The sequence below is a fragment of the Neovison vison genome, chromosome 7, assembly GCF_020171115.1.
Source record: "Neovison vison isolate M4711 chromosome 7, ASM_NN_V1, whole genome shotgun sequence".
NCBI classification, from domain to species: Eukaryota; Metazoa; Chordata; class Mammalia; order Carnivora; family Mustelidae; genus Neogale; species Neogale vison.
Genome location: NC_058097.1, coordinates 52472330 through 52484648, shown reverse-complemented (window position 1 = coordinate 52484648; position 12319 = coordinate 52472330). Strand labels below are relative to the sequence as shown.

At 47.6% G+C, this 12319-nt stretch overlaps 1 protein-coding gene across 1 annotated transcript; it reads left to right on the top strand.

Annotated features, from left to right (window-relative positions):
• Window positions 1–924: 924 nt before the first annotated feature.
• C5AR2 (complement C5a receptor 2) lies at window positions 925–8256 on the top strand. Its single transcript, XM_044260533.1, has 2 exons — window positions 925–1043; window positions 6422–8256. The coding sequence occupies exon 2, from the start codon at window positions 6437–6439 to the stop codon at window positions 7448–7450; it is 1014 nt and encodes a 337-aa protein (XP_044116468.1). The 5' UTR covers window positions 925–1043; window positions 6422–6436; the 3' UTR covers window positions 7451–8256.
• The last annotated feature ends 4063 nt before the right edge of the window (window positions 8257–12319 follow it).

Below are 12319 nucleotides of genomic sequence, written 5' to 3'. Positions count from 1 at the left end.
CGGACTAAGGGTTCTGAAACTGGAGAACAACTTCCTCTTGCTAAGCCTTCTTGAAATGGAAATTTTAACTTCCATTGTATTTTTTTCATCCTTGTTAATCAACACGTCAGTAATGTTGGTAGGCATACCTGATGTGCCCATGGGCCGGGAACCCACCGAAGCGCTTGAAATCTCTTTACGCATTTGCTGGTGGTGGCAGAACAGCCATTGCACAGAGGAGGGAGTTGAGGCCCAGAGAGTCCGAGGCCCCCGGTCTCACCCACGGTGGACCTGGACTATGAATCTCATCATTCTGGCCCTCAAGTTCACGTTCTCGGCCCCCGCACCTGGGCTGGGAGGGAGGTTAGGGACCACGATGGTCACCATGTTCCCATTTCAGAGACGGGAAGCTGCGGGGAACAGGATGGAGGGGATGGTTCTGTCTGCCCCGTGGTTGGTGGCCTTGGCCTTTTTGTCGGGAATGTGACCCTGAGCTGTCTCCCTCAGTACACAGAAGGTGGGAGGAATATTTATCTGTCTTCAAGGCTCTGCAGAGGGCAGAGAGAGGGGGCTGGTACACAGCTGGAGGCTGGGAGGAGGGTAGTGGGCTGTGTGTGGGTGCTCTCTGAGGATGACCTCAGAGGGCCCCCTGGAGGAGTGAGTTCCAGCCAAGACCCCCAGGCCTTTGAGGTCAGACCACATGCAGGTCCAGCTTCCAGGAACTGGTGGCATTGCTGCTGGGGTTGGTGACCCTGGGTCAACTCTCCACCCACCTGCGTTCTCTCCAGTTTCATTTGCTGCCCAGTAATTTTGGGATGTGTGAGTCATGGGAAGAATACAGGACAAACACACCCTTGGAGTAGGAAAAGGCCATTCCCATTTTCCCCTGCTTATGAAGATTTGCTAGGGCCCGGGAAGTGGCAGTGCTCAGCGTCCCATAGGAGCTCTGGCAAGGGGGACGGATCTCCAGGAATTCACCAGCTGCCGGATGCTGGGAGAGACCCCAGACCTCCTGGGTCTTGGCTGTGAGTCTGGATAGGGTTTCCAAGTGGCATCTGGTCAAGGTGAGGATGGAGGGAAGGAGGGAGGAGGGAGGGACGGAGGGACGGAGGGAGAGAGGGAGGATGGCATTGGGCCATCTCAGCTTTTTTTTTTTTTTAAGATTTTATTTATTTATTTGACAGAGAGAGAGATCACACATAGGCGGAGAGGCAGGGGGGTGGGGGAAGCAGGCTCCCTCCCTCCCCCAGCAGAGCCCGACGTGGGGCTCGATCCCAGGACCCTGAAATCATGACCTGTGCCGAAGGCAGAGGCTTAACGCACTGAGCCACCCAGGCGCCCTGTCATCTCAGCTTTGAAGGCGAATACTTTTCAGAATTTGGAATCAGATGGAGAATTGGAGAGGTGGGATTTTATGACCACCACACTGGAATTCCAGGCTCTTGGAATTCTCGTGGGCGGCCCAACAGAAAAGCTTCCGGTTAAAGCGTCCACACATCTGGCACACTCAGATGTAGGGCAAAGGGCCATTCTCCAAACTCCAGGAGCCCTTGCATTTTCTGGAAAACCATCCAATGGCCACTTGTCCAGTGAACTAGCCTTTCGACTCACCAATTCTGCTTCCTAAGAAGGAAGATTTAATTTTAGTTCCACGGATAACAGACACACACACGTCAGAGCTGGGAAGCTCTGTGTGTCTCCACGAGCTGGGTGTGCACAGGGAATAGGCTCCCGGCTCAAGGAAGAGCACAGACCTAGCGTCGATGTGCCCCCTGTTCCCCCAACCCGCCGCTACCCACTCCCACAGACCTCTCCTGCTTGTTTTTGAACTTGACGTGAATGGTATTCCTCAGCCACCTTCCCTGCGCGTCTGTCTGCCTCCTTCCCCTCAGCAGCGTCTGTGTGAAATCCATCCACATTCGCCTGTGCGCTTTGTTCTGCTATAGAATATTCCATGGCCGGAGTACACCACGCTATGGTTTCTTCTTCTTTTTTTTTTAAGATTTTATTTATTTATTTGAGAGCAAGAGAGAGAGGAGAGAGCACAAGCAGGGGGAGCGGCAGAGGGCAGAGGGAGAGGGAGAAGCAGGTTCCTGATGAGCAGGGAGCCGGATGTGGGACTTGATCCCAGAACCTGAGCCAAAGGCAGACACTTAACTGACTGAGCCCCCCAGGCACCCCCATACCAGGGTACGTTTATGCATTCCCCTGGGGGTGACAACTGGGTGACTTCCCATAGGAAAGTCTTTCCTGGCACGGGTCTTTTGATGAGCATGTGTGTGCTTTTCTGGGGTAGGGGGGAGCATGTGTGTGCTTCTCTGGGGGGAGGGGCGACTTGTCCGCGGATTTGGCCTAGACAGAAGTTCCAACAAGAATGGGTGACTTAGAAACACACCCATGCAGAGCACACGCACACGGGTGCCTGTGGGCTCAAGGAACCGAGAGAGAAACCTAAGTGACCCCTTTGCTGCTCTGTGCCTCAGTTTCCCTCTTTATTCTTTCACTCGCTAAATAGCAACAAAGCACTTGCTGGATGCCGCGTGGTTTTCTAGATGCCAGGGACACGGCAGAGCCCAAAGCCGCGGACGGTTTGGGAAATGGAGCGTCACAAGAATACAAACTTCGGGTGCTTGTCATAAGGGCTCGGCCTGATCCGTGATAGGTACTTGGTAAATGTCATCGGCTATCGTAAACATTATAAAATGATAATTATTATAATAATGGTAATTGTGTTTTCTATGTAGACATGAATCTAATTTACTGTACAAAATGATGATAAAATAACAAGGCTCTTCGTGATTATCATTAAATGTCCTTTATTTACAGTCTGACGCTGGTTCATGAGCCTGGTCCATCCAGCGCGTGGGCTGATCCTCCAACGGCTGCAGGAAAGGGCTGATGTGTATGCAGATAGGGCAGTGGATGGAAAACACACTCGTTATGTGGAAAGATAAGGAGATAACACAGTAGCTGTTGGATGTTGCATTTCTGTCAGAGATATTCAAAGGGAAATACCACAGTTGGTTGAGCTGCCAACATTAGGGTTCCCGGATTTTGACCAGTAAAAGCTGGGCAGGGCGGGGTCTGAGGGTTGGGAGAGAGGGTGTGTCTGTGTACCAGTAGGTACCAGCAACTTCCAACGACTAATGCTCTCTGGGTCCAGCCAGCTCTCCACTCCGATTCACCTGCTGAATCGCCTCTAAGGTAGGAATAGTAATATTCTCTTTTTACAGAAGAGGATGCTGAAGAACAGAGAGGTTAAGTGACTTGCCCAAGATCACACAGCTGGTGGGGGTCTGAATTTTTAAAGGTTGCACACCTTTTACTCTAGTGATGAAAATACTACGAAAGCATCATGCGAAACTCCAAACACACACGCACGTACACACACACACACACACAAAGTGGCTGGGCCTCTTGGCAACTACTTGGCAGGAAGGAGGGGACAGGGCAACGCTCCACTTCCCCTCTGCTTTTCCTGTTGCATCAATGCCCCTAGAGCCCTGGGTAGTGCTGGCTCACCCACGAGAGCCAGCAGGGAGCCTCAGGGTCAGGCCAGTCTGACATAGGGGGGATGACCTACCATCCGCTTGAGCCCTTTCCCTGTGCCACGAGCTTTATCACACGTCACCTCCACGAGGCCTCCTCCAAACTGGTGAGGTAGGTTCACCTCTGTGACTCACTTCTCAGATGAGGAAACCAAAAGAGAGAGCCAAATGAAACCGAGTTACGGAGGCCGGGTCTGCTCAGGGCCACCAGCTGTGCCACCTTCTGTCTTCTGAATCTAAGGTTTTTGGGTGAATGTGTTCTGGGGCCCAGAGTTCCAGAGTGGGGCTGACACGGTTCAAAACTCAATTCTGTTACTTGCTTACCTGAATGATCTTAGGTAAGTTACTTCTCTGGGCCTCAGTTTTCTTGTCTGCAGAATGGGTATAATAATAACCTGCATAAAAGGACAGTATTAGGATCAGAGGGTTGGGGCGCCTGGGTGGCTTAGTGGGTTAAAGCCTCTGTCTTCAGCTCAGGTCATGATCTCAGGGTCCTGGGATTGAACCCCACATTGGGGTCTCTGCTCATCGGGAAGCCTGCTTCTCACCACCCCCCACTTGCCTCTCTACCTACTTGTGATCTCTGCCTGTCAAATGAATAAATTAAAAAATCTTAAAAAAATAGTTAAAAAAAAAGAATCAGAGGGTTGTTATAAGAATCAAACGATTTAAGATTTAAAGGTTCCTGGAGCAGTGCTCAACACATAACACAGTGGGCTCAATGGAGGACAGCTTCTAATAATAATAATAATAATAATATAATGGTAAGTAATAGTAATATATTATTATATTATATATTTTATTACTATCATAGTAATAATAATTTATGATATGTATTATATGGATATGTAGTAATCTATTACTAATTATATATTTTATATAGTATATTATATATAATATATAGTAAGTATATAACATATTATAGATAGTATATATTTTTATATACTATATAATATAGTCATAGTATATATTTATATATAACATAGTAATATATAATATTTAATATATTTGATATGTAATACTAGTATATACTAGTATATATTAGTATATTATTATTATATAATATTAATATATTAATATTACTAACAGCATTATTATGTATTCTATTACTATATATTCTATTATTATCATAGTAATAGCAATATTATAATATATTATTATTATTATTGCTATGAGAGATTGTGTCACCTCACTGCTTAGCATCCTCCTATGGCCCCAATCTCATGGGCCATAAAAGATAAATGCCTTGACAAAGCCTTCCGTGGTCCATGATATCTTTCTGTTCTTACCTTCCCCTTCTCTGCCTTACCAACTCCATTCCAGCCACACTGGCATCCTCACTGTTCCTTGAACATGACCATCATGTTTTCACCTCAGGGCCTTTGCACTGGCTATTCCCTCTGCCTGGAACTCTCTCCTCTCAGATCGTCCCTCACTTCCTTTATGGCTTTGCTCAAGAAAGCCCCTCCTTGATCACTCATTTAAAATCCCCTGTGTTATTATTATTTTTTTTTTGCGCTAGCATTTATCACCTTCTAAGACACTGTATTTCGCTTATGTATTCCTTTTTTGACTTATTTCTTCCTTATCTGACTCTTCCCGCTAGAGTGTCAGCTCCAAGAGAAAAGAATTTTTTCTTTTGTTTGCCATAGCCCCTGGTGTGCAGCAGTCCTGGAAGAGAGAAGTTACTCAGGAACTTTCTGGAATGAACGAAGGAATGAATGAATGAATCTCCTGGGCAGAGAATTCAACATTTTATTTTTCTTGTTTTCCTAACGCCATCATGATTTTCAGAAACTGCTTGTAGTAGGATTCTAGAAATGTTCTGTTTCTTGGTCTTGGTGCCCATCTCCTGGCTGTGATAATGTTGTGAAGCCCAGAGAGCTGGCGTTACATGATGTGTGCACTTCGTGGTCTGGGTTTATGATCGAGTTTATGTAAAAAACAAAATGACATAATTGCTCCAGAGAGACATTTTTCATGGCACCAAGATTCAAAAACACCCATGAAGAAGAATTAAGACAAGTACTTTTGTTGTCAATACGTATTAAATTTTCCCCCTCTTGATGGATATTCGGATTCCAATATTTTAAATTCTAGGGGTGCCTGAGTGCTTAGTTAGTTCACTGCTTTTGGCTCAGGTCATGATCCCAGGGTCATGGGATTGAGTCCCGAATCAGGCTCCCTGCTCAGTGGGGAGTCAGCTTCTCCCTCTGCCCCTCACCCAGCTTGGGTTCTCTCCCTTTCTCAAATAAATAAATAAATAAAATCTTAAAAAAAAAATTCCATCAACACCAATGTTGAGTCACACAATGCTATTCTAGAATTCCAAATAATAATCGGCTGGGGTTCTCTTTCTTTTTTTTAAAATTTATTTGACAGAGAGAGAGATCACAAGTAGGCAGAGAGGCAGGCAGAGAGAGAGGAGGAAGCAGGCTCCCTGCTGAGCAGAGAGACGGGTGCGGGGCTCGATCCCAGGACCCTGAGATCATGACCTGAGCTGAAGGCAGAGGTTTAACCCACTGAGCCATCCAGGCACCCCTTGCCTGGGGTTCTAATAGTATACTATTTTGGGATTCCAAAATATTTTCTTTATCACGATCAGGTTCTAGCACTGCAATGTTCTAGAATCCCAGGATGCTCATGGGTTAGTGTCCTCAACCTGTGGTGTTCTAGAATTCCAGTCTTCTGACCTGCCTGGGTTCTGATGGGGCCCTATTCTCGAATTCCAGGATGCTCCCCAGCGAGTTCTAAGATGTTAGTCTTCTAGAATTCCAATATTAGGACGCACTGGAGTTCTGACGTTGTCCTGGCCCAGCTTCCAAGCGGCTAGTGGGGGTTCCCACACCCTGAGGGGTTTGTCAAGGAGTTTTCATGATTTCTCTCCCGTTCAGGTGTCTGGGGCCTGGATGGAGAACACTTCTCTCAGCTACGAGTACGGGGATTACGACGGGGTTCCGGATCTCCCCGTGGACTGCATGGACGGCACCTGCATCTCTGCCTACCCACTGCGCACCGCCGTGTTTCTGCTCTACGCCGCGGTCTTCCTGTTGGGGGTGTCCGGCAACGTGATGGTGGCCTGGGTGACCAGGAAAGAGGCCCGCCGGAGGGTCGGGGCCACCTGGTTCCTACATGTGGCCGTGGCCGATCTGCTCTGCTGTGCGTCTCTGCCCCTCCTGGCGGTGCCCCTAGCGCGCGGGGGCCACTGGCCGTATGGGGCGGTGGGGTGTCGGGCGCTGCCCTCGGTCATCCTGCTGTCCATGTATGCCAGCGTGCTCCTTCTGGCCGCTCTCAGCGCGGACCTCTGCCTGCTGGCCTTCAGGCCCAGCTGGGGGGCTGCGGCGGGGCGGGCACGCAGGGTGCAGGCAGCCTGCGGGGTCGCCTGGACCGTGGCCTTGCTGCTCACTGTGCCCTCGGCCATCTACCGCCGGTTGCACCAGGAGCATTTCCCTCACCGGCTGGAGTGTGTGGTGGACTACGGTGGCTCTGTGGTGCTGGAGAGCACGGTGACCGCCACCCGCTTTATTTTTGGCTTCCTGGGGCCGCTGGTGGTGGTGGCCAGCTGCCACGGTGCCCTTCTGTGCCGTGCGGCCCGACACCGCTGGCCCCTGGGCATGGCCGTAGTGGTGGGTTTCTTTGTCTGCTGGGCCCCCTACCACCTGCTAGGGCTGGTCATCACCGCCGCTGCCCCGCACTCCAGGCTCCTGGCCCGGGCCCTGCGGGCTGAACCGCTGGTCAACGGCCTCGCTCTGGCTCACAGCTGTCTCAATCCTGTGCTCTTCTTGTATTTTGGGAGGACTCAACTGCGCAGATCACTACCAGCCGCCTGTCGACGGGCCCTAAAGGAGTCACAGAGCAAGGATGAAAATGCCGTCGGCCAGAAATCCACCAGCCATGATCTAGTCTCGGAGATGGCAGTGTAGGCTGGAAGGAAACTGGTCTGTGTGCGACCCTTGGATTTTGCAAGCTAGCTTCAGGCATAGCTGGATCCAGTGGCTCAATGATATCATTTCTTTCTTTATTCATTCAACAAACATTCATTAAGCACCTACTATATGTAAGGCCCTGTTATAGGCACTGAGGAAATAGCAGTGACCAAGAGACACAAATCCCTACATTCAGGGAGCTGACATTTTACTGGAGGAAGACAGGAAATAAGCAAAGGAGAAGATATGCAATATAACAAGTTGTGGCAAGGGCTAACCTAAAGGGGATAAAGAGGACTGAGTGGGGCAGGGATATAGTAAGCTAGGCAAGGCCCATTGAGTAAGGTGATATTTGAGGCCAAACCTGAGGAAGGGAGGTAGGAGTCATGCTTAAATCTGGCAGAAAATCATGCCAAGCACTGGGAGCAGCAAGTACAAAGGCCCTGAGGCACAAAATGCTCGGCATACTTCAGGAAGAGCAAAGAGGCCAATGTGGATGAAGCAGAGGCAGCAAGAGGGAAAGTAGGGTGAGACAGAGGGAGAGAGGTAGCAGGGGGGCTGGATTTGAAAGCCTTCCAGGCCACAGCAAGTGTTTGGAGAGCCATGGCAGTGTTCTGAGCTGCAGTTATCAGATAAAATATACACCAAATTAAATTTGAGTTTCAGATAAACAGCAAAAAAAGTTTGTTTGTTTTTTTAGCATGAGTATGTCCCATGCAACATTTGAGACATACTTAAAAAAAAATTATTTGTTCAGATGTCTGGGTGGCTCAGTCAGTTAAGCCTCTGCCTTCAGCTCAGGTCATGATCTCAGGATCCTGGGATTGAGCCCCGCATCGGGTTCCTTGCTCAGCAGGGAGTCTGTTCTCCTCTGCCTGCTGCTCCCCCTGCTTGTGCTCTCTCTCTCTGACAAATAAATAAATAAATAAATAAAATCCTAAAGAAAGTATTTGATGTTGGGGATGCATGTCTGGTTCAGTCAGTGGAGCATGTGACTCTTAATTTTGGGGTTGAGAGTTCAAGCCCCACATTGGGGGTAGAGATGACTTAAAAATAAAATATTTATGGGTGTCTGGGTGGTGCAGTCAGTTAAGCATCTGACTCATGGTTTCGGCTCAAGTTGTGATCAGGATGGAGCCCCGAGCCAGGCTCTACGGTCCGTGTGGAATCTGCTGAAGACTCTCTCTCTCTTTTCCCCTGCCCCTCCCCACTGCTCGTTTTCTCTTTCAAATAAATAAGAAAAGTCTTGAAAAAAATAAAAATCTTGAAAAATTCTTTAAAATAAAAATTATTTGTTGTTTATCTGAATTCAAATTCAAGTGAGCATTCTGTAAAAAAAAAAAATTTTTTTTCCTAAATCAGGCAACCTGATTTGGAGCAGAGTCATGTCTTGATCTGACTTAGATTTTAATAGGATCCCTCTGGTTGCTGGTGGAGACCAGACTATGGGGGAGGGGGAAGGAACATGAGCTACCACTTTGGTGAAGAGACTACTGCCACAGTCCAAGCAAGAAGAGATGCACAGTTGGGTCAGGGTACTAGCAGATGTGGTGAGAAGGTGACAGATTATGGCTCTGTTTTGAAGGAACTATCTATGTCCCGGCTCCTTAGTTTGCTATTCAAGGTTTCTCTCTGCCGCTGGATGCACTTATGTTCAGACTGCTGCAGTGGACAGAATCAGGGCCCCTAATGGGGTCCACATCCGAAACGCCCGAACCGGGGAGTATGTGACCTTACATGGCAAAGGGAACTTTGCAGGTGTGATTAGAGAGCTTGAGATGGGGAGAGCATCCCAGGTGATCTGGGTGGGTCAAGGCAATCCCAAGGATCCTTCTAAGACGGAGGCAGGAGGGTCAGAGTCACGAGCAGGAAATTTGACAGAGGAAAGAACTATCAGAGTGATGGATGAAAAGGGCCATCGGCCAAGGAATGCGGGAAGGGACCTGTTGACACCTTGATTGTAGGTGCCTGACCTCCAAAACTTTAATGGAATAAATTTCTACTCTTCTGAGTTGCTAAGTTTATGGTCACTTCTTACAGCAGCCACAGGAGACAAAGACAGATCCTCTGGGCTGTATAATTTTCATGCCTCCAGGCCTTTTCTCAAGTTGGTGCCACTGCCTAGAATGGCCTTCAGATCCGTGGTGCCCTATGTGGTAATCACCAGCTCTCGGTGGTACTCAGATGCAAATGAATTAAAATAAAAAACTGAGTTTCTCAGTTGCCCCAGCTGCTAGTTCGAAGCTCAACAGCCAGCCCAGGGGTCCCTGGTGGCTACCGTATGGGCCAGTGAAGATTGGAATATTTCCATCAGTGCAGGATGTTTCCCGAGACAGGGTTGCTTGGGAATCTCACTTGAGAATCTCTCCCGCTCACATCTTTGAAGCCACATAGTAGTGACATCTGAATGTAGGGTCATGACTACAGGAGAACAACTCCCACAGAGCTTCTCCTTGAAGGTAAGTCCCACACCAACACAGGGAAGTAAAGGGAGATGCTTCCTTTTATAAGAGAAAACCCAGAGAGGGAAGGTCATCTGCCCAAGATCACACAGCAAAGAAATTGTAGAACTGAGATTTGATCCCAGGTTCACTTGACTCTGCTGCCCATGCTCTTATCTCTGAAATCTTCCTTCCATGCCTTGCTCAAATGACACTTTTCTCCAGGGAGTCCTCTCTGATTCATTCCCCTCTGAGGAGGGAATAGTGTTGTCTTCTCTGGGTTGAGTTTCTGAAACACAAGTTCCCAGGTACATTGTAAATTCCCCATGGCAACATCTGAGCCCTTTTAATTTTAATCTCTTCTCCACACATCCCAGGCCTGAGAAATAGCAAAACTATCTTCATTTGTCTACACCCGTTTTTCCAACTAGACTGTGAGCTCCCCAATGATGAAGATCTTTTTCTTGCTACCTCTTCTTCTTTTTAAAAATCTTTTTTCTTTATGATTTTTAAAAAAAATGTTTAAGATTTTTTATTATTATTTATTTGACACAGAGAGAGAGAGAGAGATCACAAATAGGCAGAGACGCAGGCAGAGAGAGAGGGGGAAGCAGGCTCCCTGCCAAGCAGAGAGCCCGAGGTGGGGCTTGATCCCAGGACCCCGACACCATGACCCGAGCCGAAGGCAGAGGCCCAACCCACTGAGCCACCCAGGTGCCCCTTTACAATTTTTTCAAAAAGATTTTTTATTTATTTGACAGTGGATGTGGGGGCTGGAGAGCAAGCACAAGCCGGGGGAGTGGCGTGGCAGGTAGAGGGAGAAGCAGACTTAGCAAGGAGACTAACCGATGTAGGCCTCGATCCCAGGACCCTAGCTGAAGGCAGCCACTGAACCAACTGATTATTCAAAATAATCTTGCTTTTTGTTTGTTGTAACTTCTCCTTTTCTGCTCTTAATTTCATTTGTTTTTTGAACGTATCGATTTCCTTGTTTCCAAAGCACCAGGTCTTAATATTTTTCCAAGAACGAATTTCGAGTTTGCTACTCAGTCCTTGGGTTGGTAGTTTGCGAAATACATTGTGAAGTCGTATCTGTTGTTTACTTCCTCCCATTTTTCTTTAAAAAGAAATTGGAGTTCTCTTTTGGAAAGTTCAAGCAATACTTGGTCAATTTCTTCCCCTTCTTCTTTTGATCATGACATATGAATTGGCTTCTCTATGTTCAGATTGTTTTCCAAAGGTTTAATAATTGCAGCCAACTTTCATCTTGACATCCTAACTCAATGTCTAACACATAACTCAAACTTGAATACATTCAAAAAGGAGCTCTGGATTTTCTCTCTTAGCCCTCCTTTATTTTCCTGATCTCAGTTGATCAGGAAAATACAGCAACTCTGTATTTTCAGGCACTGAGGCCAAAAAAGTTGGGCTCATCCTTGACGCCTCTCTTTCTCTCGCATTCAATGGTCAATCTGTCAGCCAATGCCTCCGGGCTCTGCCTTAAAGTTTGCACAGAACCATTCTGCACTTCTCACCACCTTCTCAGCCATCATCCTGCTGCCCCCCCCCCCCCCCCCCCCCCGGTCTCTCACTTACTGCATCAGCTGCTTTCCGGGACCTCTTTCCTCTTCTTGGTTCCCTATATCCGTTTTCCACCAAGGGAAACAGAATCTTGCAAGGTCAGAGGTCCCTCCTCTGCTCAAACTCCTCCCATGGTTCCCACCTCACTCAGATGAGAAGCCAAAATCCTCACCTTAGTGAGCCTGGTCTACTCTCCTCCTTTCCTCACCTCATTTCCTGTTATTTCCCCCACTTTCACCCCCTCCACACAAGCCAGCTTGCTGACCTCTGAACTCACCAATGATGTTGCCATGGCAATCTGCACTTGTGATTTCCTCCAGCTCTGGTGTGCTCCATGGCTTGCTGCCTCACTTATTTCTGCTCCAATACTACTACTTCTTCAGAACTGTCCTCTCTAACCAGGCTACTTAAAATACCATGACTCCTTGCTCCTTTACTGCTTTGTTCTTCTGCACAGAGCCTGGAGGTACTGCTTGACATTCTTTTTATTTTTATTTAAATAAAAATATTTAAATGTCAGTTTCTCCTACTAAAACACGAACTCCCTGGGAGCCTGGCTTCATCTGTTTTGTTCATTGCTGAATTCTCAGTGCCTAGAACTGGCTCTGGAACTGAAGGCTCTACCTTCTCAACCGCAATATTCTCTTAAGGAGAAAGGAGAATGATGGGAGACTGTAAGGAGAAGGACAGATCTAACATTTATTGAGTGCCTACGGTGCACAGTAGTGAAAAAGCAATTTATGTACCTTATGTGCACATTTTTCACTTACTTTCCCCAACGATCTTGAAAAGCAGATATTATCTTCATGTTATAAATATGGAAACTGAGGCTCAGACCCACAAT

Coding starts and splice junctions, on each gene's coding strand:
- C5AR2 (XM_044260533.1), top strand. CDS start 6,437: ATGGAGAACACTTCTCTCAGCTACGAGTACGGGGATTACGACGGGGTT.